We start from the raw sequence: 27,831 nt of genomic DNA, 5'->3' as shown, positions 1-27,831 counted from the left end.
TGGACCTTTGTTGGTGGGGGTTAGGGGGAGGATTTTCCCAGGACCTGAGATCAGTTGATCAAGCCCTGAGTGGCTGAGAGGCAGCTGGAGATGGTGAATGATTTATCTTTACTGGTCAACTCCTCACAGCAGGCTGGAGGCATGATGAGAATCTGACTCTGGGCCCTGGGACGGCTGCTCCTTCCAAGGTGTCCACTGTAGAATCTCAGAATCTTCCAACCCTACCAGATAGATGCAGCCTTCAGCTACTCACTTAACCTCTCTGAGCTTGCATACTCATCTCAGAATGGGAAGACTAATTCCTACCCCATAGGATTGTATTGGGTTGGCCAAAAAGTTTGCTTGGGTTTTTCCACACCACGCTATGGAAAAGCCCGAATGAACTTTTTGGCCAATCCTGTAGTATCAATTAAGTAAAATAATGCATGTGTAGTGTTCATAGAAAAGCACTCAAGAAATGGCACCTTTTAGGTATTACATGGTGGAGCAGCTGAATTTTCTCAGTATTTAACAGAGAACCTTAATAACAACATATTACAGCCGGGATATAAAGTGCCCCAGCTTTGGGGTCTTCAAGTTGAGGGTGGCAGACCCTTATGGTTCTTTAGCACAGAAGGCAGTCTCTCCAAGAGCCCTCAAGGACCGGAGCGATTAGGCAGGCCACAGGAGAAAAGAGGACTCCACCAAGGTCACTTCCAGAGAGACCTGTGCACTCATCATCCCCTTCCCTACCAGCCCCACCATGAGAGGCCTGAAGTAATAGTCTGTCGGAGCCAGAAAGGGCCTCTGAAATAACCCCAGGCCTTAAGTTTCTGTTCTGTAGCAGCTCCAGAATTTCTATATAGGAAGGGATTAAAGATGGGCAATCTGCTGGAGAGGAAGGTAAGGAGCTTACCCATTAATAGAAGCTGTGTTTAGAAAGCACATACATTTCTCCCCTAGCTGAGTTTACTTAGAGGGTTTTGGGGGAGGTGAAGGTTAATGCTGCTGAGGGAGATAACTCAGCTTCCGGCTAAAGCGCCTTCTCTAGGTCATCTTTGGCCTTGAGTCAGGATGTTACCCAGTATCTATGGTATCCTGGGAAAATCACTTTTCTCCAAGCCTTAGTTTCCTTATCAATAAAAGTTGACTAATAATATTCTCCCCTCTTTAGGTTGGTATAAAGGTTAAATGAAGTGATGCACGTGAAGTGCCTGGCATATAGTAAGCATTCTATTAATGGAAGGGGTATTACTGTTGTTCACTGTTATTAGTATTAGAATTGGTGTTATTGTCAACGAAGAAACTGAGACTCAAGAAGAGAGGAAACCTTGAACAAGGCCCTGCAATTAAATAACAGAAATGCTGCTGTTCCAGGGCTCTTTCCACGGGACAGAGGGACTCCAGCTCACCCACCCTGAGTCTCTCACTGTTTATTTGGGCATCTGTGACCTTTCCAGCATATGTTACCTGTATGCTGCAGGGAGCGGAGATTTAGACTTTCTAAGTTTCCTCTTCTGGCTGGGGCTGGGGCCCCTCTCTAGTCTCTGCTAAAACAGCCGGCCAACATGGCCACTCAATCGGTGTCTTTATTCATACTTGTTGATTTTTCCCACGGGGAAACTGCTGAAGGGAGAGGAGGGGAGACTGGGTGAGGAGCCAGGGTTTGGTTTTCCTCCATCCAGTGGAGTAAGTGACAGAGGAGGGACATACTAAATAGAGTGACCAAGGGGACCATCACTACGTGGGCTGAGATGCATCGTGCAGTGACTTCAGATAACCTGAGTCCTTCTGTCAGGAAATGCAATTTCAAAGTGGAAAAATAGATCAAAACAAACAAAAAGAACCAAAGTGCATACAAAGCAAACTGCTAATGTAGGGACGGTTCTAAGGCAGCCAGCAGTGAGAAGGCCAGGTGTCTGGCGTGGCCACCGGGCCATGCCCCTCTTCCACTGCCCCATGCCAGGCCAGGCTGTCGGGCCACCAGTGCCCTCTTCAGACAGTCTCTGTTGGCTCCAAGGGTGCTGTAAAGCCACAGAAGGTTGTGGAAGGAGAAGAGCCTGAAGGGTGGCAGCACCAGGGCAGCCCAAGACAAGGCTGCATTGAGAATATCAAAGCATCTCTTTGGGGGTGGCTCTGGAGGGCTGGTGAGGTGTGGAGGGGGAGGGGCACCTGGGACGGGTACAATCAGCACCTTTCTTGGAGCACCTTTCTTGGAGCCACTCTGTGGTTTCTTAAGTTACCAGGTGGGAGTGAGAATGCTTATTAACTACAGAGCTGAGGGCTGCCAGGCCCATCCGGGTCCTTCCCTGGCGCTCAGGGCCCGGTGTGCAGAAAGTGATAGAGAGGCAGGCCCTGGGGGAGGCAGAGACAGCTCAGCAGCCCAGCCAGTCGGACTTGATGCTTCCGAACTTAACGCTCTTCAGACTTTGGTTCTCCAACTTCAGGTAATACGCGCCCTTGAAGAAGTAGCTGTGACCTGGGATGAGAAAGAGAAGAGGCTGTGACCAAGCCATCCTCAGGCATTATGGCACAGGGAAGGTTCCTGAGAGTTTTACAAGTCTGCCTGCCATAGGGAAGAAGCTTTTAAATCACAGGAGACCCCTGTGAGGCTGGAAGAAGGGAAATGGCTGTGGAATTATGCTCTCTGAGTCTTTGTTTCTTCATCTTTAAGATGTGGATAACGATACCACCTCTTAAGGCTTCTGAGGATTAAATGAGATGATATATGCTATAATTAAGATAAATAACAGAACTCCACTGAGCACAAGCTCCAAACTAGGCACTTTCCTTTTCCAGAGGTGGCAAACCAGGAGGCTGCTAGCCCCATCGGGCCCACAGATTGGTTTTATTTAGCTCACACAGTTTTTTCTTTTGTTTTGTTTTGAATACCTGGCCAACATGTAAACATCTGGAAATTTCATATGAAAATACAGATTTCTCACTTCCTTTTAAAAGAGTTAGAATATCTAATAACACTGCTCCCCTTTTCTTGCAGGGCAGAGATCACCAGAAGCCGAGAAGCAACTGTCCCCTGAAAATGAGCCATGTGCTCTCTGGTGCTCCACAGACCCCACCACTCCCTACTGTCTGCCCTGCCTGCTTCACTTATTCATGCCACCAGCTTGGCCCCTGTGGGCTTTGGAATTTCTTACTCCGAACATATATGATCTCATTTTCTTCCTTTCAAACCCTGGCATATAGTAGGTGCTCAGTAGATGTTTATTTCTGAAGATAATCTTTAACCTAGCACCTGATTGTATACTGCTTTTTCCTGGACATGTAAGACCTTTAGCCCCTGGAGGTCAGGGCCATGTGCTTAGCGTATGATAGGAACTCAAGAAGCATCTTTGTGAAATTTAATTGAAATCTCCTCTAAAAAGCCAAACTGGACTCATTTCCAGGGCCCTAGAGACCTCCCAGAAGCCTCCTCAGGAATATGGTTTCCAAACTCCAAACTCTATCCCTCGCTGGTTTGGTGTTTCATTCAGCAAGGGACCAGGGACAAATTGAGCCAATGGGACATCTCTGCCACCTCAGCAGCAGGGCCTAACAAAGTTTGTGCTGTCTCAAATGGAGCCATCCTTCTGCTAATAGGAAGCAGTCACAAGGCCCCTTGCGGAACCCAAAAGGGCCTGGATCAAACCCCAGAATGAATCCAGGGCACTGAGCCCAGGTTTCTCGCTCCCAGCAGGCCTCCCGCCCTCCCTGCTCCCTGGCTCCAGGCTCTGCAGCTGTAGGGGCCTTTCTGGGTCTTATTGCCTGGAGCCAGCTGAGTGAGCAGAGGTCAGGGGTCTGGATGCCTTCCCAGCACTGGGTTGAAGGGGCTGGTTTGTTTTCCCGGGGCGCCGCATGCTTTCCTGCACAATAAGGGAGTGTGTGCTTGCAAGGAGCAGGGCCCTGGCTGGGGGGCAGGGAGTCCTAGAAAGTGGACAGAGGCCTGGGCAGCTCACCCCCGCCCTGCAGATCCACCACGGCATCCAGGTTATCAGGGATGGCGTTCCAGGCATCTGCGATGAGCTTGGGGAAGCCGGGATCCATTTTCTTCTTCACCTCATTGTATCTGCAAGGAAATGGCCATGGTGAACCTGTGGGAGTCCCTAAAGGTCAGCCCTTCCCCAACTTGATGGGAGGGCCAGGATGATGGCTCCTGGGTGAGCCTGGGAAGCCAGACCTAGCCCTTCAGGGAGGCCACTGACTGGAGCTGAGGGGCAGGGAGTCAGACCTGGGTGAATCCTAATTCCACTACTCACTAATTAGGTGACTTTGGACAGCCCCATGAAAACAATCTTGTGATTACTGCTCACGTTTAAGCAGTGTGTTACCCACCTTCCATATACTTTTTCAATCCTTTCGACAACGCTAAGACACAGTCACTACCATAATACCCATTTTACAGACCAGAGGCTTAAAAAGGGCACCCAGTTTCTAAGTGGGAGTCCAACCCTGGCCTGTCTGGCTCAGGGCAGCAAACTGCTCTCTGGGCCTCAGTTTTACCATCTGTAAAATGGGTTATAATTAATTTAATGCATTTAATTAACACATATGTGAAACAGAGTAAAACATGCAAAGTGCCTATCCCAGTACCTGGTACTGGGTAGGTATCTGGGAAATGTTAGGTCCCTTACAAACTCTGATCCCTGCTGCAGTACAAACAGCACTGGCCCAGGAGCCCAGAGACAGGGTCCGGCCCCATCACTGCCCTTCACAGCTCAGCTTGGACAAATACTGCTTCTTCACCTGTCAGGTGGAGTTGACAGTCCACATCCTGGGCAATGATCTTGGCTGGGACAGTGAGGTTACAGTACAAGGTGGTGTGTGAACCCAAGCCCTGTCAGTCACAGGGCGACTTCCTGCCACCTCAGTCCCAATTGCAGTTCTCAGGGCAAGTCGTTATCTTGGGCTCTGCCTTTAATTTGTGTAAATACCTTGAGTATTAGTTGGCGTATTCTTCTTTCTGGCTAGCAACATCTGTGTCTTTTTAATTTGGAGGGAGAACTTTTTAAATGCTGGGGTTATTTTGATTCCATTGCTTCTCCACTTACACTCAATATATTTATTATTCTGTAAATATTTAATGGGCTCCCACTATGTCGCCGTGGATATTGTAATCAACAAGATAAAGTCTTGCCCTCATCATGCTGATTTTCTAGATAGATCTGTGTTTGAATGCCATTCCGGTGACAGCCAAGCATCAGCCTCACAGCTGACTCTCTTCTTCCCCACAGCCAGCCTGATGACCTCCGCCCCAGATGCCAAAAACAGCTTCCTCTCTGAGTCCCCTTCTACAGGGGTGTTCCCCCTCTGCCCATCACCCTCAGGACTGTCAGAAAAGCCTTCCTAATCTCAGTTATGTCATGAAACTTCTTCTTGCCAAACCTAGCATGCTTCCTCATGACCTGGGGTACCAAAACCAAGTTTCCCAGCTCAAAATTCTAGCAATCCATCCATGTCACCTGCACTGACCTCCCAAACTACATTCTCTAGAGTGATGACGGCTGAGAGCTATGTGTCCTTGAACTTGCCCTCATTTCTTTCTCACTCTACCCACGGAAGGTAGGGACAGCAGGAAGCAACTCCATTTGATGGATGAGGGAAGTGAGGCTCCGAGAAGTGAACCAATTTGCTTCCAAGTTCTTTTCCTCCAGGAAGAATACAGCATGGAGCCATCAGAACATGTTGGCTCTGAACAGAACCACACCTCTTCACATTCCTCTCTGTCCCCAGAGCCTCCTCTGGGAGCCTCCTTTCCTGCTCGCTGGTACACTCTTTTGAAAGACTTCTCTGTGAGCCTCTGAACTTCTCCCTTCTGGCTGTAGAACTGCAGTGCAGAGCAGGTGTTAAGAACACAAACATCGGGCTTCCCTGGTGGCGCAGTGGTTGAGAGTCTGCCTGCCGATGCAGGGGACACGGGTTCATGCCCTGGTCCAGGAAGATCCCACATGCCGCGGAGCGGCTGGGCCCGTGAGCCATGGCCGCTGAGCCTGCGCGCCCGGAGCCTGTGCTCCTCCAGGGGAGAGGCCACAACAGGGAGAGGTATGCGTACCGCAAAAAAAAAAAAAAAAAAGAACACAGACATTTGTGTCCAAGCTTTTTCAAAGGTATATCCTTGAGGCACTTCAGCCTGAGTTTCTACACTTAGAAAATGGAGCTAATAATAGCATCTACCTTAAATGAGAAATACAGGTGAAATGCATAGCCCTGGGATGTGGTACAGGTCCCATCACAAGAGCCATCACTATTTTATTTGTATGTGTTTATGTCTCTTCCCCTCACGATATTTTAAGTTCCACCAGGCAGAGAGCGACTATTTCTTGACAGCTGTCTTCCAGCACCTAGGTAATTGTCTGGCACATAGGAGATATTGAATATATTATTGTGGGTTTAGTGGAAGCTTCCAGAAGCAAGGGCTGAGCACTCCCTGGCATGACCTAGGGTTTGCCCAATCTGGAAGCAGCTGCTCGTCCTCTGTCATTCTGGAGCGCTCTCTCCTTCTCCAGAAAGGAGGCCTGGGCGTCGGCAGACTCCACCAGGACCAATGTCTCAAGCTCATTAACTACCTCTCCTGGGAAAAAGATCTGTCTCCTTTGGAAACCCCGCCCAGATCCTCCAATAGATGTTTCAGTTCTGCTGCTTTTAAGGAAGATTCACAGAACTTCCTCTGTGGAGCAGGCTGTCCATCCCAGATCCAGGCTTTGTGAGGTGGGCTTGCTGTGGAAAAGGACTGGGAAGCAGATAACTCTGCCCCAAACCCAGCAAGGTACCACCACAGCGTGGGCATCAGTGTGTGTGTGAGTGTGTGTGTGTGTGTGTGTGTGTGTGGACACGTCTGTCCTCATATGTTTACATTCACCGTACGTGCTGGGCGGTGATTATAAATGTCCTCTCAACACCATGATTCAAAGACAAGGGTTCTATGATTCTGCTCTGTGAGGCTAGGCCTCTTGCTGTGCGTGATTCTAAGATCTGGAGATTCGGAGCGCTACTGTGCCGAGATGCCCTTCCACAGTACATGCGCGTGCCTGAGAGTGTTCTGGAGCCTGTGGGCAGAGCGCCTGCTCCGCGTTTTCCTGGCTGACTGTTTCCTTTCTTGAGGCTTGAGATATCAATCACCTTAAGTTGCTAAGCATCTCAGCAATACGTCTGGAATTCCACCCTGCCACTGCAGCCTGGGACATAAACAGCTCCTGAATGCAGGGCAGCTGGGGGAGGGTGGTGGGGAGGAGACGGGAGGAGAGAGGCCTTGGGAGGGAAGCAGGATTGTTCCAGGGGTGGCAGACAAAGGTCCAGATGCAGCCACGGGAGGAAACGCGGGGACGCTAGGAGGGAAGGAGGAAGACCACCCCTCCCCCACCGACCCGATGACCCTGAGGGTACAGTGCAGGGGGCCCAGGGTTAGAAGCCAGAAGAAGCAGTTGTAATCCTATAATCTGTGGCCAACACACTTGCCTATAAATAACTTAAGACAAGTTGGTTCATTTCTATGGACCTCAGATTCCTCATCTAGGAAATGTGAAGATTTAAAATCAAACTCCTGAGGTCTGGGCTGCCTCTCACTAACCTTTCCTGGAGATCAGGCTCCCTGACCCTCAGGCCTGACCGTGGCCTCTCAGAATCAGGCCCTTCCCTTTAGATGAGCTGGAGCAGAGAGCTACCTGCTTCCACACTGGCTCCCGGCCAGCCTGTGCCCACAGCTACTGAGCCTGTGGCAGATGGGCCAGAGGGTGCCGCTGTTTTCAATGAGGCTGAATTTGGATGCTGGCTCCAGTGGACACCTGTCTCAGTTTTCATCCTGTGTTTGCTATCTGCCATCCCTGCCTCCACCACCCCCATCTCTTGAGACCCCACTATCTCAGGTATAGTGTAGAAAAGTGAAGAATGTTCTCTGGGAGCCAGAATTCCAGGGTTTAAATCCCAGCCTGCCACTACTTGGCTGTGTGACTTTAAGCTAGACACTTAACCTCTCTGAACCTCTTTCTTCACCTGTAAAATGGGAGGTACAGTAATAATAATATCCACCTCATAAAGCCTTTGGAATGGTGTCTGGCACATAGTATCAGAGTAGCAGCTATTATCTTTATTTTTATCACTCCCTTCTTCAGTGATTCACTCTAAAATATGGGGCTCCAGACCAAACGGACATGGGCCCAATCCAAAGACTTCTGAGAAGGGAAAGGAGGATCTAACCAGAATTGTACCAGTAATGTGCCCAAGAATAGCTCACCCTTTGGTGACTTTTCAGAGGGCCAATAACCCTGGCAGATTAGAGACCAGAGAGGGTGCATCCATGGTCCACAAGCCTCCAAGCTTAACCCAGGAGGCTCAAAGCCCGTGTCTTCTCTCTGTCCACACAGCTGGTGGTGAAGCTTTCCTTCCTACCGCCCTCCCTTACCTCCAGAACTTGTCTCCAGCGAAGATGTACGTCTTCTTGTTCTTGCTCCAGTTAAAGGCAGCATCCACTTTTTGGACATCAGGAGGAAGCCCCAAGCTGGTCAGTGGCTTGGGGTACCCTCGCTCCAGGGTGCTGGCTGAATAGACCCAGTATTCATTCCCTGGGGTGGAAGAAGAGGGTGGGCTGGTGGCAGGTGCTGGAGGCTGTTCCTCCCACCATCCATCTGCTAGGGACCCCACTGTGGCCTTTCTCAGCAGGGACACAAGTTCTGCCCAGTGCCGCATTCAGTGTCCGGAATCAGGGTCCACATACAAGGTTTTACAAATCAGTTATGGAAGGTCCCTGGCCAAGAAGGTAAGTGGGAGTGAGTCCTAGCCTGGCTCCACTTACCAAGCCAGAGACTCTAAGTGCCACACCTGTTGTGAAGAGGCACCTTTTTCTAATTTGCACAAAGGTCCCCTGTGAGCCAGCGGCTGCCCTCATCACTCTGGGCTGGAGGAGCTGGGAAGCCGGCTGGTAGAACATGCACCCGTGGTGCTTCAGTGCCCCGGGGAAGCCACCCCTGGGCCTCCACCGCAGTCCTTCCTGAGCTCCCTCATAACAGCCTGGTTTTCTGTCTCCCCCACTAGTTCATGAGCTCCCTGAGAGCAGGGGCTGCATCTCTAGCATATGATAGGTGCTCGAATAAAGATTAAATGAGCAGGGTTTCCCAAATGTTACCCATGTGACCCTACCTCGGTGATTTTTACCACTTATAGAGTCTCCTCATATCACTTAACTCGAATTAACATTTTGCTTTCAAGGAATTCATTTTGAAGTCTACAGAAATAAATTTAAACATTAAAAATGAAAACAAACAGGTGTTTAAAAAATTCTAATTAAAATTGTCATCTGCCAAAGGCACTAGCATTAGGAAGGTGTTAAAGACACCAGAACTAAAGTGTCATTTTCCCTCTGGAAAAGGAATCAGAAGGATTGAAAAGGGATTAAAAGGTTATTGAAATGGTCGTTCTGTGGGCCAGTGCTAGTTGATGCTTGGTGTCTGAACCCATCTCCCAGATGATGGTTGAAAGAGTGCACCCATAAAGGAGAGGGAACACCCACCAGTGCACAGGAATCACGGTGCAGTGCCGCCTGGAGCCCAGGGCCAGGCATCTCCCCTCCCACACACCTGCAAAGAATACAGCCTTCTCCTCCTGTGGGGCCTCGTATACAGCATCGATCTTTTCCGGGAGCTCAGGCCAGAATGTGGCCACCAGCAGGGGCCCCATGGGCTTGTCACGTGGTGTCACTGTTCGCCAAATGAACCTGGGTGGGGGAAGGGGACACAGGAAACCAAACCTTCAGTCACTCTGCAGTTGTAACTGCACATGCCTCTATAAGCCCTCTCAGGAACATCCCTGGATGATTCCCTGGGAGGCGGGGAGGTAAGGTCAAAGAAAGGGTGGAGAAGGACTGGAGAATGGGCAGAGCCCCCTCTGCAAGATGCCAGGGCTGAGAAGCAACCTTTTGCTCGCCCTCCTGCTCCCTCCTCCAGGAAGCCTTACCTAACTACTTCTGTCCCTTACTGTGTTCTCCCTCCTCTGAGCCTCTTAAAATCATCAACACTGAGTGCCCAGAAGAGTAGTTTGATTGTTTGTTTCTTTAAGTGTCTTATCTTTCCTGTCAGATTCAAAGCCAATTCAGGCAGAGACTGATGGCACTCAAAAGTATTTCCTGAATTGAAATGATGGATTCAGGCACTTTGGCAGGAGTAGTAAAGAGCCATCGTTTATTGAGGGCCTACTAAGTGCCAAGCACTTTATGTGGCTTGTAAAATGTCGATTTCAATGTCAATATTATAAGATAATATGCACTCCCAGTGGTCTACCCAGCATCTATTATCTTATTTCCCGATCATCCTTCCTCACAAAATTCCCACATTTATGGCCCCTCCTTTCCTATAGGTGGACCCAATCCCCATTCTGATGAGTTTAAGCTACCGGTTCTCAAAGTGGGAGCTCCAGACCAACACCTGGAACTCATCAGAAATGCAAATTATTGGACCTGACTCAGGACCCATGAATCAGACTCTCTGGGCTTGGGGCCCAGTAATCTGTGTCTTAAGAGCCTTCCAGATGATTCTAATGCATGCCAAAGTTTGAGAACCACTGATCTAAGCCTATTGGAGCTTAGCATTCCCTGGCAATGTTATTGATGCAACAGTGGCCATATGTCCTATGTTGGCACAATAAGATTGAACACATACACTTATAGTTCACATCTGGAGATCTGTCTCTCTCTTTCTTTTCTGCTGGATGTTTGCAAGGAAGTTTATAGCCCCAGTTGCCACTGGCAGCCATTGTGTGACCCTGAGGGACCCAGTCTTAGGATGAAGACAATGCCAAGGAGAGCAGTGGACGAAGACATCATTGAATTAGTGACCCTCTTTCTGCCCCTGGAGGCAGCCCTGCCCCTGGACTTTGTACCACGTGGGAGTAATTTCTTTCCATTGTTTAAGCTGGTTTCAGCTGGGATTCTCTGTTACTTGCAGCCAAAACATCCTGATACAGGAAAGTATCACAATCCTTATTTGGCAAATGACGCTCAGAGAGGTAATGGAATTACCAGGATTCAAATCCACATCTGACTCCAAAGTCTGAGTTTAATTATCCTACGATACTGCTTTTCTTGTCCCCCACAATGCCTAGCACCAATTTCTGCATATGGTCAGAGCTTAAATTGTCTTTTTTTTTTTTTTTGCAGTATACGGGCCTCTCACTGCTGTGGCCTCTTCCGTTGCGGAGCACAGGCTCCGGATGCGCAGGCTCAGCGGCCATGGCTCACGGGCCCAGCCACTCCGCGGCATCTTCCCGGACCGGGGCACGAACCCGTGTCCCCTGCATTGGCAGGCAGACTCTCAAACACTGCGCCACCAGGGAAGCCCAGAGCTTAAATATTTACTGATTAATTCAAGGAGTCTGTTAAACACTCATCAACTTCCTTTTGAAAGAAAGTGTGATGTGTCAGGCCAGGGATGGCTCCGACCTGGGCCTAGGCACTGCGCCCTTTCCCAACTCTGTACTCAGATTCGCACGTGTGGTCAGGGCTTCTTTAGGGAGAAGTGCTCCAGACCAAGGGTGGTGCTGGGGCACGGGGCCCCTGGGCTCACCTCTTCCCCAGCCCTGTAATGGGGGCTGCAGGACAGCACTGACATCTGTTGTTACATGTCCTGGTTTGGGCATTCGTGGCCTGATGGACCTGACTTCTCGTTGCATTTTGGGTCTCATCTCACTCCGTATTCTTGCCCTCTCTCTCCCTACTGGCATCTGCCCCCGGGCACCTAGCCCAGTGCCTGGAGCAGAGGAGCCCCTTCACAAGAGTTTTTGGAACATCTTCAGCCTCACCAGGCTCTCCTGGGAAAAGCCAGGAACTTTCACATCTCTACGGCTTTGTTCTCGCAGTTCCCTCATCTCAAACACGCTCCCCCCCTGCCAGCCCCATCACGTCCATCCACATCTGCTTCTCCTTTAATGTTTCCCCTTGAGCGCTGCTTCACCTGCAGAGCTCTTCCTTCACTTGGACGTGTCCACAAAGCATTTTGCTAATGTCTCTTGCAGTCACATCTCTCTCATTCTGCCATGTCAGTCCTCTATGCCTCTACTCCCTAAACCAGACTGGGGGTGCTCAAACTTTAATGTACATCAGAATCACTGGGGAAATTTTCTTTTTTTTCTTTTTTGGCTGTGCCACATGGCTTGTGAGATCTTAGTTCCCCTACCAGGGATTGAACCCAGGCCCACTGGACCGCCAGGGAATTCCCATGGGGAAATTTTCTTAAATGCAGACGCCTGGGACCCATTCCCAGAGATTCCAGTCAGAGGGCCTGAGGGTGAGGACAGAAACCCACACGTTTAACCCTCACACTCTAGGTGGTTTCTGTGTAGGAGATCCACTGACCTCTTTTTGAAGATACCGATTCAGGCATTAAGCAGCCCTTCCGCCTCTGGAACACCTTGCACCCCCAGCTCCCAAAGCCTAGCAAAGGATTTGGCACAGTAGATGGCAAGCAATTATTTGTCGATAATAACAGCTAGTATACTTGAAGGCACTTAGTCTGTGTCAGGCACTGTTTTAAGCAGTACGCTCACCTAATCCTTACAACAGCCCTGTGAGATAGGTTGGAATATTCATCCCATTTTAGAGATGAGGAAATTGAGGTTAAAAAGAGATACACAGGGCTTCCCTGGTGGCGCAGTGGTTGAGAGTCCGCCTGCCGATGCAGGGGACACAGGTTCATGCCCCGGTCCGGGAAGATCCCACATGCCGCGGAGAGGCTGGGCCCGTGAGCCGTGGCCGCTGAGCCTGTGTGCCCGGAGCCTGTGCTCCGCGACGGGAGAGGCCACAACAGTGAGAGGCCCGCGTACCGCAAAAAAAAAAAAAAGAGATACACAATCAACTTGCCTATAATCATGCAACTGGTTAGTAGCAGGTCCAGGATTCTAACTCAGGCAATCTGGCTCCAGAACCATTCTCTCAGCTATTATGCTCTATGGATGGACAGATGGATGGATGATGAATGGCTTGATGATGGATATGGACAATGGATGACGGATGGACAGATAATGGATAGATGGATGGATGATGGACGGACAGATGCATGGATAGATGGATGGATGATGGACAGACAGATGAATGGATTGATGGATGATGAGTGGACCCTTTAATGTAGTCCTAGATTCTGCCTGCCTTTAGGATAGCTGGGTGAGTCTTAGCCCCTGATGGATTGAGTCGGGGCCTTTATTTATAGCACGAAGGACACCACTTCTTTCTACTCTGTAGTTACTTGCTCCCCATACATAGAACATTTTAGGTCAAGGCCATTCCAGGAGAAGACCTGTGGTAGACTGGATTATTGTTCCTAATTCTTCCCTCCATCCCTAGTTTAGAAGGATACATCCATGTGTGTCGTCACACAACTATGTAGTACCATCCCCTAGAGCAGGTATTGGGCTCGGCCACGTGATTTGCTTGAGCCAGTGGAATATTCTCAAACATGCTGAGACTGAAGGCTTTACATGTGCTTGTGTGGTTTGATTTGGCCTCTTGTGCTCCTGCCATGTGCCACAAGTAGCCGCTAATCCCAGGAGAATGAGTGACACACAGAGCATACCTGAGCCCAAACTGCAGCCCGAAGCCGAGGCATCTAGTAGACCCACAGACTAGGAGAGGGCACAAGAAATGCCTGTTGTGGTAGCCACCAGGATCTATCTGACACGCAGCAAAAATGGTCTCATACAGGCCATTCTGTGAAGCCCACAGTAGGATCCTTGAGCAAGAGATGGGCACGAGAATAACAGAGAAGGGGCAGAGGGCAAGGAGGACAAGAAGCAAGATCCCACACTTACCGGTCCTTGAAGAAGAAGATCTCCCCACGGATCTGAGAGATGCCATCAAAGACGATGTCCTGTTTGCAGATCTCAGGAGTGATGGGGCCCAGTGTGGGCGTGGGGCCGGTGCCAGTGTCAATGTCAGGGGAGGCCCCTGGGGGAGGACACCTGACCTCAGACTCAGACTCTCCCCAGCTCCAGGGGTTCTCCCTACCAGGCTGAGCCCCTAGGCTGGCCCACCCAACCTGCGAAGCATCAGAAGAATAGTATTCTGGCCACGGTGTCAGCCCAGGGAAGACGGGGGACGAGGCCTGGACTTGGAGAGAGGAGACTGAACAGAAACCGGAATCCTATGGCCCTTCGCCTTTTACAAATGCTCTTCCCTGACATCCTCAGAATCAGTCCTCTCTACATCCCTAACAGGTAGGCATCATTATTACCCCCATTTTACAGATGAGGAAACTGAGGCCCAGAAAGCTTGTATATGACTTGCCCAAATATTTAAACCCAAAGCTCGTGTTAGTAAGCCCACAAGAGAGTCACGGTGGTCAGAGGTGAATACTCGTGTGTCCAGCACTGGGGGGTGTGGTACTTCCTTCACTCCTTAGGATAACCAGCCGCAGTTTAGACATGAAGAAACTGAGTCGAAAGAGGTAAAGACTGGCTCCATCTTTTGTGGCTGGTGAGTGGCAGAGGCAGCACTCGAACCCACAGCCTCTCACTCTACTGCAGTTCTTCCCCGAGTCCAATGTTCCCCACACTTCATCACTCCAGAGCCAGTTTCATGATTTCAGCTTTGTCCAGGTACCACCCGTACTATTACATATTTACTTTTTTTTTTTTTAAATGGGGTTACTTTGTAAACTCTGGCCTCACTGCAAGCATTAATATAAATAAAATCCCTAGTTTTAGGTCCTAGTTGTGTTGATCCTATTACACGTTAAAATAGAAGAATCGTTAGGAAGACTAGAAACTTGTACCCCCGTGTCACTAAGGTCATTCCAGGCACTGGGAAACTCTACCTTGTGTTTAGCTAATTCTCCTGGATTCTAAACCTCACTTGGATGCATAAACCTGGTTGATCTTGGGCCAGAGGGTTACCTTTCTCATACCTCAGTTGACCCGCCTAGAAAATGGAGAGCGCATTTCTGCCCCGCCTGCCTCACAGCATGGCTCTGGGGAACCAAGTGGGGCACAGACACTGGTGTTATTTGGAAAGGAAAGGGCTGTCCAAGGGCCCCCTTGGAGAGTTGCTCTGACACACTCAGACCAGGTTAACACTCCTGCCCTTGTCTCCTGCAGTCCTAGACAAATGGGACCTGGATGGTTCCACTCCCTGGGCCTCCATCCCCAGTGGCATGACCTCCCCAGATCCCTGCCCCAGGAACCCCAAGCTGAGGCTTACCATAGAGCTCTTGAATGCCCTTGATGTCATCATGTGACAGGCGGAAGTTCTTGGTGTAGGTGTAAATGGGGGCCATTAGGGCTCCGGGATCCTCTGAGTGTTCCAGCCCCATTGCATGGCCAAACTCATGGGCTGCCACAAGGAACAGGCTGTACCCTGAGGCCCGCAGGGAGGGGAGGAGGGACAGAGAGACAGGGAGAAAGATGAGAGAGAAGTCAGGCCTGGCCCCGGTGATGGCGACATTTGAGGACATCCCCATGGTGGGACTGAGAGCATGGAGGTGACATGTACTGATTTTTCCTTCTCCCAAGGATTCTGGGGTTAACAGACCATGCCTATGGTTTTCAAGGAGAGTCAACCAAAGTCCGCTTGTCCCTTTCCAGGTGGGCTGCACGTGTGCTAGAAAGGGGAGCACGTAGCATCGGCAAATCCTCTATGTAGAGTCCCATTTGTTAAAGATCCTGTTTCCTGGCTCTTTGTTTCTCTATAAAGACTAAGGACAAAACCTGCTCTGTGGGTTCTCCAAAGAGGTAACCCCTGGGACCACCATTTCTGCTCCAGGGGAAGCAGTAAAAAGGTCCTCACTTGGAGTGGTTGCCCAAGCTCAAGCCAGACAGTGGGCAAACCCTACTGTCACACCCTGTTGTGTATTGAATTGTGTCCCTCCAAACCCCATGTACCTGTGACTATGACCTTATTCGGTAATAGAGTCTTTGCAGATAAATTAAGATGCAAGTTAAAATGAAGCCATACTGCAGTAGGGTGGACCCTTAATCCAATGTGACCCATGTCCTTATAAGAAAAGAAGATACTTAGAGATGAACATATAAGGCCAAATAACAACAGAGGCAGAGATTGGAGGGATACAGCCTCTAGAGGGAATGTGGCCTTACCCACACCTTGATTTTAGACTTCTAGATGACTCTAGAAGTGCAAGAGAATAAATTTCTGTTGTTTGAAGCCACCTGGTTGGCGGTACTCTGTTATGGCGGCCCTAGGACACTAATACACCGCCCCCCAAGTGCACCACACCTGCTCTGGAGCCTTAAACCACTCCAGCAGGTGGAGAATCCCACCTTTAGGTAGAGACTGCAGCAGGTAAAATCAGGATATGTCTTAGCACGGTACTTGGTGGAGGATGAGAAAAACTCCTTTGGCCAGCCTCTGTCAGCTGGCGTTCTCCAAGTTCCATCTCATTGAGAGTAAAAAGAAGAAAAGCAACTTAAAGAGAGGCTGACCTAATTCTGGCTGGCCCAGGACCAGCACTCTCACCTGGCCATCTGGGGCCTTGAACCCAATGACACTGGGGCCTGCAGCCTAGACTGGGCACAGTGCCCCCAAGGATTCTGTTCATTGCAGTGACCACACAGTACGGTCATGACCTATCTCCTGGTCACTCTCTCGCTCCAGCCTGTGAGTCCTGGAGGGCAGAGAACTGTCCCAGGTAGCTGTGTTTTCAACACCCAGCACTGACGAGGACCCCTCCATTCACAACTTGGCAAAGGATGGTGCCCGTGGGGCAGGAGGGCTGTGGACGCTTCCCCGTGCTGCATGGAGGGTGGGGAGAGCAAGGATGAGGCTCCTCCTGTTTTCCTCTCTTCTGCCCACCTGGCTCCCTGAAGGCAGCTCTCTGTTGGAGTGAGGATGCCTCGCAGGAGAATCATCTCTCTGGGGCAGGGCTCCCTGTGCCCAGCATTGAGACATTTTGGGGTTTGACAGCCCCACCTGGAGGGGTACAAATGTGGGAGGGAAAAGCAGCATCTCCTTGGGAAAGCTGGTTCCCACCCAGGAATCGGGTACTGGGATGGATGGGGTCTTATTTTGGAGGCCATGTCTCTGCCCGGAGAAACAAGGCCAAGGCAGGGACACTGTCTCCACGAGGAACGGACAGCATCTCTGCCAAGTGGGTGGGTCTGTTGCGGGCAGTGTCTCTACCAGGGTAGGTGGGTGTCTGGGGGGCAGTGTCTGTGGCTGAGGTGGGTGGGGACTCTAGAAGATTTCCAGCCCAGTCGCGGGCGGGGCGGGGTGTGCAGTGTCTTTGCCCAATGGCCAGGGCTCCTACCTTGGTCGGGGCAAAAGCCCCACTTGCGGTCATCGTCGTAGTTGGCCGTGGTCGCACACCACAACTTCCCATCGCTGCGGCCGGCGCTGGTGCAGCTCTCGTGCTTGTTGCCCAGGAAGGTGAAGGGGAAGACACAGGGGGCACCTTCCGAGTTCCCGCCCACAGTGGACATGGCTGTGGGGTTAGGGACATGGGTCAGCAGGCAGCAAGGGGTCTGGGGCCACCACCAGGGAGCAATGATATGATGCGGCCATTAACAAACCAGGCTTACTGAGTACTAGCTCAGTCCGGGGCACGTGGTCAAGTGCTTTACGCACTGCTCACCTGCCTGGCCCCCTCCAACAGCCCTGTGTGGCTGGGACCCTAGGTTACCCCCCATTTCATGGATGGGGTAACTGGGGCTCAGGGAGATTAAGTAACTTGCCTGGGTACATGCTGCTAGGAAGTGGCAGAGCTGGGATGCAAACCCAGGCAGCCTGATTCCAGAGCTTTAATTAGCCTCCCCTGGATGGGACCACAGCAGCTAGAGGCAAAGGGGGCTGGGCAGAGCTGAAGGTGTCAACACGTTTCCCGAGACCAGGAGCTCCATCACACGTGGTCTCGTGGGAGACCTACCTGTGTCTCCTGCAGAGAGCAGGGACTCAGCAAATGTCTGCTGAAGGAAAGGAGGAAGAAAAGAAAGGAAGGAGTGAGGGAATCCTTATTGAAAAACAGAGACCAAAGGAGATACAGACTAAGACAAAGAAAGGCAAGCAATAGAGACATTGAGATCAGAGAGAGGGAGAGACAATTGCCAGGGAGGCTGCGAGAGTGCGGGTCGTTCAGAGGGTCCTGGGTGGACCTGACATTAGACATTACCAACCGATTCAGCTGAACTGGCTGTCGGTGCCCAGCGTCTGTCCTGATTTTGGTGTCCGTGCTGGACCAGCTGCTACACACCCTGACTAGCGCCCCCGTCCTGGGGAAAGGAGGTGGGGACAGGGCTCCCGTGGGCTTGCTATCGAAGGACAGGGAGAGGCGTGACACCTACCGGTCTCGGGGCAGAAGCCGTACTTCTTGTCGCGGTCGAAGTCCTCGGTGGTGCCACACCAGCGGTAGCCATCGGTACGGCCCTCCGTGGTGCAGCTGTCATAGGATGTACCCTGGAAGCGGAACGGGAACTTGCAGGGCTGTCCGTCGGCGTTGCCACCCATGGTGAACAGGGCTGGGGTGCAGGAGAGAGGGGGAGGGTGCGAATGTGAGGGAGACCGCCCACCTGCCCACGGGAGCATCCGCTGGGCACCTGCATGGGCGCAGAGCTGCTGCCCACCTGCCCGCTCATACCAGGGAAGTTGTAGCATTGGTAAAACGTTAATTCTGAGCTCCCAGGGTGTAATTACCCCTGCCTACACGGCCAACCCCATCCTTCCCCTGGGACATTATGGACGGCCCCTCCACACCAGCAATAAAATAGTTAACACCTGGCACACAGTGGGGCCCTCAGATCCCTGCCCCAGCCCCAGGGTCACTGTCCACTCTGCCTAGCTGTTGCCCACATCCCTGCGGATTGCTAAATATATCATCCATGGTGGGCAGGATGGCAAGAGTCTCTCCATTTGATAGATCGGGAAACTGAGGTTTGCAGAAGCTGGTTCCAGAACTGCTCATGGTCATAGAAACGGAAAAACTGGATGAGGGCTGTAACTGAAAACTACAAAGCACACTCAACCGCAATTTCTCCCTTCCTCGCTCTGTCACACACGCTTGTGCACACAGAGAAAGCTTCGCCTCCTTTCAACCCCAGGCCCTTTCCTGGATGCTGCAGTCCCTGCACGAGGGAGGAGGACAGGAGAAGGAGGGCACGACAGGGAGGTGGTGTTTTGGGGGACCTTTCAAGACACACCCCAGGCTCCCACTCTGACCTCCCCAAGACATGGGCCATGACTGGAGAGTTCAGGGCAGACAGTGGGATTGAGAGTCTGGGCTTGTCTGTCTTGGGTTCTTCCCCTGCTCCCGCGTACCCTCATCCACCCTAAAGCTACAAAATGGTGTGTCTTTGGATTTGCCAACTAGCAAAACCACAAGTGCGTAACAAGGACCATCTGTGCACTACGGTGCCAGAGGTGACTTCACCAGCCCCCGTTAACTCCGCCATGGCCAGAATTGAGCCCAGTCCATGGCGCCCCCAGCGCAGGTCTTGGGGCCCCATACCCTCACTGCTCCTGTCTCCCCAACCAGGTGACCTTCTCCTGCAACGCCAGAAACAAGGGGATGAAAGGAGGAAGAAACACTGAGGCCAGATGCCTTGGTGACCTCAAAGTGGGAAAGGCAATTGTTAAATGTATCATCTATGGTGGGCAGGATGGTGTTAACCTCAATGGAGGCCAGTCTCCACCTCCGGCCTTCCATCAGCTGCATTTCTACCACCCAGGAAGCCCCCATCTCCTCTCAGATCCTGCCCCCAAAGGGATGGAGAGAAGCAGACGCTGGCTCAGCAGTCAGGAGGGGCTGAGTAACCGGAACCTCTGCCCCAAGACCCAAACACGTGCATGTCGTGCGTACTTGCATCTGGCTAAAGACCAAATCAATGGCTAATGTTCAGGGCAGGGAAAAACCCTTCCCTAACTTATGAATTCCAGCTGTTTCTACTTCTATTATCAAGACATTCTGTTCTAAACACAAGGGTTGACACATGGGAGGGTTAACGCCAACCAAACCCCTACCGAGAAATGCAAGATACATTAAATATTTTTGGTTTTAAATATTTCTGACTTATTGATGGTCAATGCCTTGAACTCTTACTTAATACAAAGTATTGCGTGCACTTTGGTACCAAAAGCGTAAACAGGAACACAGTTAACCAGGTCTTTGTTTTTTTCCTTCTGTCAACATGGCTGGTACTTCGGGTTCAGTTGCAATAAAGTCACAGAGATTCACAAACATGTAAAATTACAGCCAAGAAGACAGAGGCATCTATAGATCGCGGAGTCTTTATGGGATAGTGAATACTTTTAAAAAGGATTTTAAAAGGTTTTGGACTTTCTCCCCTTTTCCCCAAACTTTCTCAGCTTTCAACCTCTAGAATCATTAAACACAATGACTTGATAGAGTATGAAGTACGTATGCTGTCCTTTTATGATTTCTGATTATGAAGTGTGTCAAGGATAGATAGATGAAAAAGGATTGAGTGTGTATGTCAACACCCTCACCTTTTAAAAAACTTTTCCCTCTACGTTGCTTCAAAATATCTGAAGCTTATGCCTGAAGCACTGACAAAAAGGCACACACAAATACTGCGTCAAACCTAATGCCTTTGCCAAGACACAGAGATGCAGCCACAAGCAAAGACAGATGGAGACCAAGAAAGGCAGACGCAACAGCTCCCAGACACTCCCCCACCCCCACACACATACTCAGAGTCCAAATCAGAACCAGAAGTGATGGCTGAAATTCCCCAGGTTGGCGTCCCCAAGCCAGGCTGGGTACCAGGCCTTGGTGTCTGAGTCTTGCTTCCCAATCCCACTGCTAGGCTTCTCATCTACCCCCAAGCCTCTCCTCATGCCCTTGAACCCCCAATCCTGCTGGAGGGTAGAGAGTGGTTCTCTAGAGATCCGCTGGGCATTTTAATCGTTCTAAGTTCCTCTAATGCATGTTAGAAAAAAATAATTAGCGCGTCAGACTGGTGAGTTCAAAAATATTATTACTAATGATAAAACTTAAAGAAAAAAAGGAATTGATTTAATGAAAGTATTAACTGAATAACGGAACAGACGAGAGGGGCACAGTGATGGCTCAGATCAGGACACAGGGCCTGAAGAAGGGGACACTGGTTCCCTGGCAGTGCCAGGCCTGGGGAGTGTGGAGGCCGGGAAGGTGGAAGCCTGGGGCCCGGAGGACACTCACCTTCATGGGGGCAGAAGCCGTACTTGCCGTCCTTGTCGAAGTTGTAGGTGGTGGAACACCAGAGGAAGCCGTCGCTGCGGCCCGTGTCCGTGCAGCTGGTGTACTCCTTGCCGTTGAACAGGAAGGGGAACTTGCAGTACTCCCCGTCGGCGTTCCCGTACTTCACGCGGACCACTGAGGGGCCACACAGGGTGGAGGGTGAACCTCTCCAGGCCTTTCTTTAGAGACCAGGATTGTGACTCACCAGGATGTGTGACCTCCCTCCCCCTCCCATCTGAGCAGATGGAGGGGTCTGCGGTTGCCAGGGAAGCCAAAGTTCTTGTTGCTAGGTGACAGGGAGGCATGCAGAGGACCGGCGAGGAGGCTTGGGCACGTGGATGGTCACTTTCTTACCTTGCCCTTCTCCCAGGGTCCACAGCTCATCGTCATCAAAGTGAGAGTCTCCCCCAACGCCAGGGCCTGGGGCGAAGGCGTGAGCCAGAAGCCCGTCTTTGCCGTCAAAAGGGTACCCATCTCCATGCTCTGAAACACAATGGATCTCAGCTTCTAGCTACCCCGCTGGGCACTGAAACCCAAGCACATGCCATCCATGGTTGGGGCCCTTTAGCCCACCTAGCATGTGTCCCCTTCCCTTGTCCTGTTGGGTTATCCAGGACTGGGGACACTCTAGTGAGTCTAGAGTATTGCCTACTTGACTGTCACCATCCTATGGTCTACACTACTCCCTCAAGTCTACACAGCCTTCAGAATCCCTGCCACCAACCTTCACTGTCTACACTGCCAATGACACTACAGCTATCCACATACCTACACTACCATACCAGTCTCCTCACCACCCACCCTCCTTGTCCACAGTGTCTATACCACCTACCCTCAATCCACACTGCTCTCTCTTAGCCATATCACCTCCCTTCATGTCACACTATCTCGTGGCCACAACACTAACCCTCATTACCGCTTTGCCACCCAGGGCCACATGCCTACACTGTCTCCTGTGCCTGTGCCACTTACCCTCATCACATACCACTCACAATGTCTACACTGCCTACCTTCGTGTCTACACTACTGTCAGTGTTCCTATCCCAACACACATGGCGCCCTGGACCCTGGGCTCTATTCCACTTACTCTCATGTCTACACTGGTCCATCTGCCCCACTCCCATATCTCGAGTTCCTCGAGGTCTTTGAGTGTCGTCCAACAGAACTTCCTGCCACGATGGGAATGTTCCTTGCCCAACTTAATAGTCTGATGTATCTACGGAGCACTTGAAATCTGACTAGTGTGATGGAGAAACTGAATTTCAAATTTTATTTAATTTTAACTAATTTAAAAGTAAGTAGCCCTATGGATCCAGGGGCTACCACGCTGGACAGGAGATGGGGAGCCATATGTTTTCAGGTTCACACCGCCTCCAGGGAGTCACGTCACTGCCTTCCCATCAACGCGGCTCTCCAGCGTCTGCATCTTCTGCCCTCCTAGCTAAGCTGGAAAGGAGTCCCCTGTGGCTCTCTGATGTCTGGATCGCCCCCCTTGTCTCTGCACTGAGCCCCCTGCTGGCCCCTCTTCTGCCTACCCCAGCGGCCAAAGTTGATCATGATGTCAGCTTCTCCATCATGGGTCCGAGAAAACCGCAGTGGAGTCACGTCACTCCAGACTCGGAAGGCACGAGCGAAGGCATTGTCCACTGTCTCGGGGTCCAGATCAGGGGTGTAGCCAATGATCCTGGGGGTGGCAGAAGTGCACGTGAGTGTGTATGGGTGTGCAAAGGAACGTGAGCGTACCTACGCGTGTGAGTGTGTGTGCAAGGGTGTGTGTGTGTATGCAAGTGTGTGCATACATGGGAGGGGTGTGCGAGTCTGTGTGCACGAGCGTGTGCATGCGAGTGTGGATACACAGGCAGACAATGTGTGTGCATGCTGAGTAGAGCTCCCTGGGAGAAGAGCCCGCCCAGAGTGCCTTGAGGTCCGGCGGTGCCTCAAATCAGCCTGTATGTTCAGGCCCTGCCTCAGGCGTCTCTCCCCTCCCTCTGGCCGAGGGAGAAGGATGGGGGTGTAAATAGTGCATTATGGATCACAGCACAGAGATCTCATCCTTGGAGTCCAACACGAGCCGTACGGAACAGAGCCCACAGCCCAATTAACAACCAATTATAACAACTCTATAATACAATAAAAAACCCAATTAGCAACCAATCATCAAGTTCCCTTTACCCGCCCCAGTGACCTCATCTGATAATAATAGTGACTAGCATTTATTACACTCTTACTACATGCTGGACACTGAAAGCCCTTTATACATATGATCCAGTTCCCAAGCCGTAAGTAAGGCTTCGTTTTAACCCCATTTGGCAGATTGGAAAACCAAGGCTCAGAGCGCTGAAAAGGAAGGAGTCCAATGCCGCACAGCCAGTAAGCGTCAGATTCAAGTCCTGGTCTGTCTTATTCCAGGTCCTAAGAATTCTGCATGCAAGCTCCTTAAGAGGCCAAGTCCTCCCAAGATAGCTCCCGGGTCCCCGGAGTGGGGCAATGCCCAATGAGACGCGGTGTCCCTTGGCCCAGGGCCCTGCCTCCCGCAGCCCTGCCCCGGCACCTGTAGGTGATCTGGTTCTTGTCCCACTTGGGCTTGCGGGGGAAGAAGTTGTAGTTGGCCACGTCGGGGTTACCGCAGCGCGGCTTCCGCATGGTCTCGATGGTGCTCTGGTCCAGTTCACCTGTCTGGGGTAGCCCGAAGAACTTCTGCATCTTCTTCAGCGTGTCCTTCAGCACAAACAGGTTACAACTCTCCTTGGGGCAGCCATAGAAGGTGTTCAGGTATTGCTGGAAGAAGTAAGCACCCCGGCACAGGCAGCCACGTTAGGATGGCATAGTACTGATCAAAGGAGTCAGGGGCCCAAGGGCACCGGGTGGAGTCCCAGGTTCCCAAACCAGCTCTGTCACCCACTAGCTGAGTGACATAAAAGCTGTAGAGAGCATGGCCTGGGAGCACATGTTGAGTGCTTACAATGGGCCCAGGCACTAATGTCAGCTTGTGTTAACTCACTGAATGCTCACAGCAACTCTATCATGTAGACAGTCCATCATACAGGAGGAAACTAAAGCACAGAGAGGTTAAGAAACTTGCCTAAGATCACACAGCTCACAAATGGCAGAACTGAATTTGGACCCAAGCAAACTGGCTCCAGAGGCCAGGCTTAGACCTGTACCTCTCTACCACCCCTCTATACCTCCATCATCTCTTTTAATCCACCAAACTGCTGATGACATAGGGATTACTTTCCTCACTTTTCTTTAAAGAGATTCAAGGGCTATGTGCCTGAGTTCCAGCAGCAGTCAGTCCTGGGTTCAAATCCTGAATCTGCCAATTTCCCAGAAGAAAACAGTCCTGTCCTTCAGGTCCTGTGCAGCGGGCTCTGCCCAAACGGAGGCCAAAACCAAACAGGCCCCTGCAGGGCATCGGGGACCAATCAGCTCACTTATTTGTTGAACAAATACTTTTTGACACGTACCAGGTGCCAAGCCTGGTGCTAGTGCTGGGGGTCAAGTGGTGAGCACGACAGATGTTTCTAGTCTCTAGGGTTCAAATCCCAGTGTGGGGAGGCTGATGGACCACAAATAAGTGACAAATTAAATATGTGATAGGAATGGTGGGAGAAGCCAGGAGATCTCATTACTGGGGCCCTAACCTTGTTTGAGAGGGTAGTTAGGAAAGAAGAAATAAAGGGTATAATAATAATAATGATAATAACAATATAATGACTAATACTTATTGAGCACTTACCATGTCCCAGGTACCCTTCAAAGTGTCTAAGATTACCTCTCCTCGAACCCCAAGACAGGTACCATTATTACCCTCAGTTTGCGGAAGCAGTTGAGAGAAGTTAAGTCACTTGCCCAAGATTTACTAGGCCAGTTGATTCGTGCACCCCCAGATTTGAGGCCAGGCAGACTAAGTTCAAAGCCTGGCTTCTCAAGCCCCGGTCCCCACTGCATTGCTTCTGGGCAACGTGGACTTCCATATGCTGTATAAAGCATGGGGACCCAGGTAGCTTTGTCAGTGCTCCAAAGCTCCACCCTCCCCCTCAGCCATAGCCCTCTCATTATGCAGAAGACCTCCAGACCCTTGAGAAAAATAGCCCCCTAAAAATGTAAGGTCTCCCAACCCATTTGTCCAGAGAAGGCAGAGACCTAGATGCTGGAAAGGGGGCAGGGGTGGTGTCACATCCAGAGAAGCGGCCCCCTAGGTGACCAGGGGTCATGAAGATCCTGTCCTGGGCAGTTTGGGGACCACGCTGAAGGAGAATAGGGGCTTTCTAAGGTGGCTGAAGCAATACGTGGCAGATGTCTTGTGTGCTGGAAAGAGCATCTTGAGGGGTCCCCAGCCCGAGGCGCTTACAGGGTGAGGGGGAGTGTCCTTCAGCTGCCCGCATCTCTGCTTGTGCAATGTGGTGGCCTGGATGCCCCTCTGGCCAGGCGCGCGCGCCCGCGACCGCGCGCGCTCGCAAAACAACATCTGAGCCGCAGCTCGGAGCCCCGCCAGGAGGGAGGGCTCCCTGGCCGCTCTCCGACCCCAGCCGGCCTCAGTCCGCCCCCGCCCCACGCGCCAGGGCCCTCGTGCCGCCCCTCCCTCCGCCCTGCCGGCCAATTCTCTCCTTCTGTCCTCCGACCCCTCTGGAGAAGTTCGAGGAAACTTTCTGAGGTCCAATCCTTGACCCTCCTTGACCAACTTGCTCATTGAGCCACTGGAAAAAGCGCTGTCCTCTTCCCTCCTGCCCCCAATACTTGCCAAAAGGTCCCGGGGAGCGGTTTGTCCAAGGCCCCTCTCCAGACGTGTGCCAAAGGTTCCCAGACGTTTGCCAAAGTTCCGCTTTGCCCAGAGCTCCCACCCTCACGCGTGCAAAAACTTATCCAAATTGTGTGCCAAAGGCCCCTCTTCTCTAAGTCCCACAGGGGTTTAAAGGATCCTCCACCGTTTGCAAGAGACCCCTTTAGGCTTTTTGCCAAAGGCCTATCAGGACGCTGGCCAACGGCCTCGTTAGCCAACCCCCCAGATGTGTCCAAGAGATGTATACAAAGCCGCCCCCCTTTGCCAAATCCCGGATACTAGACAATGTCCTTACTATTTGCAAAGGGGGCCCATTCCAGCGGTTTGCCAAAGCACCCCCCGCGCCCCACGCTGTGTCCCGAAAGTTGCCAAATTGGGCTTCTCTTACCACAACTCCCCACCCCCTCCTCCTGCGAACCAGACCACCCCATGCTGTTTGCTGAAGCCCCTCCCCCACGCTGTGTGCCCTCCGTGGCGATGGGGGAGGGGTGGCCCTTCCTCTACCTCCGAAGTTTGTCTAAACTCGGTTGGATGAGGCTCGCTTCGGAACTCACCACAGCCAACTCTTTGTCCGTTTTGGGGGCGACATCTCCAGGAAACTTGATGATGGGCGACGGCGCGGCGGTGGCGCGGCCCAACAGGCAGCCCAGGACGCAGAGCGCCCGTAGGGGGCCGGCCAGCGGGCCCCGAGCCACTCGCGCCTCGGTCATTGCGCTCCCGGGCCCCGCGCGTCGCCCGGGGGGTGGCTGGCTCGGTGCGTGTGGCCGCGTCGCCGCCTGGCTGGCGCCTGCTCCCCCGCGCAGCGCTGCGCCCCCAGGGGCTGTTCGACTCGGTCTCCTCGGCTTTGCCCGGCTCAGCGGCGCATGGTCCGGCCCCCAGCCCTCGCCGCCGCCGCCAGCTCTCGCCGGTCCTGGCAAAGCCTTTGTATGTTTAAAGCCCCAGATGCGTAGCTCCAGCCACCGCCGGAGGAAGTCTGGATGCAGCGGAAACAAGGGAGGGCAGCCGCCAGATGTGGCCGGCTGGGCTGGGAGGGCGCTGGCAGTGCGGCGCCGGGTGGAGGGGGAGCGCTCAGGCCCGCCCCTCTCCGCCCCATTCTCCCTCTCGCCCTCCTCCTCTTTTCTCCTTTCTTTTCCTTTCTCCGCCTCTTTTCCCCTCAGCCAGAGCTTTGGGCCTCTTCGAGAACCATCAGTGCGGCGACCTTCCAACCTTTACTCCCCAATCCGGGCGCAAAACCTATGGAACCTCTGCTGGGAAACATCTGGCGCGACCACTCTAGACACTTGAAGTCCTGAGGCTGGAGAGCAGCGGTTCTTGAAGGGACACACGGCGGGGGGCCGGACGGCCTGCACTCCCAGGGGTGTAGGTCAGAGATGGGGAGGAAGGGTCAGGAACAGATGATCCGCTGCACCTGTAGGTCGTCAGAGAAAGATATTTTAGATGATTAGAGATGGAGACAGAGAGATGAGAGAGATAGGCAGAAATGGAAAGAGATACAGAGATGGAAACAAAGTGAAGGCCCCTCCTTCCTCATCTCCCTCCTCCCTCCCTCTCCCCTCCTTCCTTCCTTCCTTCCTTCCTTCCTTCCTTCCTTCCTTCCTTCCTTCCTTCCTTCCTTCCTTCCTTCCTTCTCCTTCCCCTCTTCTTCCTTCTATGACTATTTAAGCATTTACTTGGCCTCAGGCATAATGCTAGGTGCTAGATAAACACTTGGAAACCCAGCAGTCCTGGTCTCTGTCCCTGAGGAATGTCCCCTTCCTCTCTCAGGAAGGAGAATTCATTAGGTGCTAAGCTGTGATGGGGAACTCCAGCAGGTGTGGGAACACCTGACCTCAGTCCCTAAACTAGTATAGGTGGTCAGGGAAGGCTCCCTGGAAGAAGGGACTTCTGGGCTGACACCTGAAGAGCTACAAGACATGAGAG

At 51.9% G+C, this 27,831-nt stretch overlaps 1 protein-coding gene across 1 annotated transcript; it reads right to left on the bottom strand.

Moving 5' to 3' along the window:
* Nucleotides 1-1,109: 1,109 nt before the first annotated feature.
* On the bottom strand, nt 1,110-26,939 carry MMP2 (matrix metallopeptidase 2). The gene is made up of 13 exons (XM_032611818.1): nt 26,466-26,939; nt 23,680-23,906; nt 22,664-22,812; nt 21,483-21,611; nt 21,090-21,263; nt 18,238-18,411; nt 17,208-17,381; nt 15,146-15,301; nt 13,759-13,894; nt 9,543-9,679; nt 8,372-8,531; nt 3,933-4,042; nt 1,110-2,458 (listed from the first exon to the last, which is right to left on the bottom strand). The coding sequence occupies exons 1-13, from the start codon at nt 26,619-26,621 to the stop codon at nt 2,355-2,357; spliced, it is 1,986 nt and encodes a 661-aa protein (XP_032467709.1). The 5' UTR covers nt 26,622-26,939; the 3' UTR covers nt 1,110-2,354.
* Nucleotides 26,940-27,831: the final 892 nt, after the last annotated feature.

This window comes from Phocoena sinus, chromosome 19 (genome assembly GCF_008692025.1).
Source record: "Phocoena sinus isolate mPhoSin1 chromosome 19, mPhoSin1.pri, whole genome shotgun sequence".
In the NCBI taxonomy this organism is placed as follows: Eukaryota; Metazoa; Chordata; class Mammalia; order Artiodactyla; family Phocoenidae; genus Phocoena; species Phocoena sinus.
Note: the sequence above shows the minus strand (reverse complement) of the source record. Positions and strands in the feature narration are given on the sequence as shown.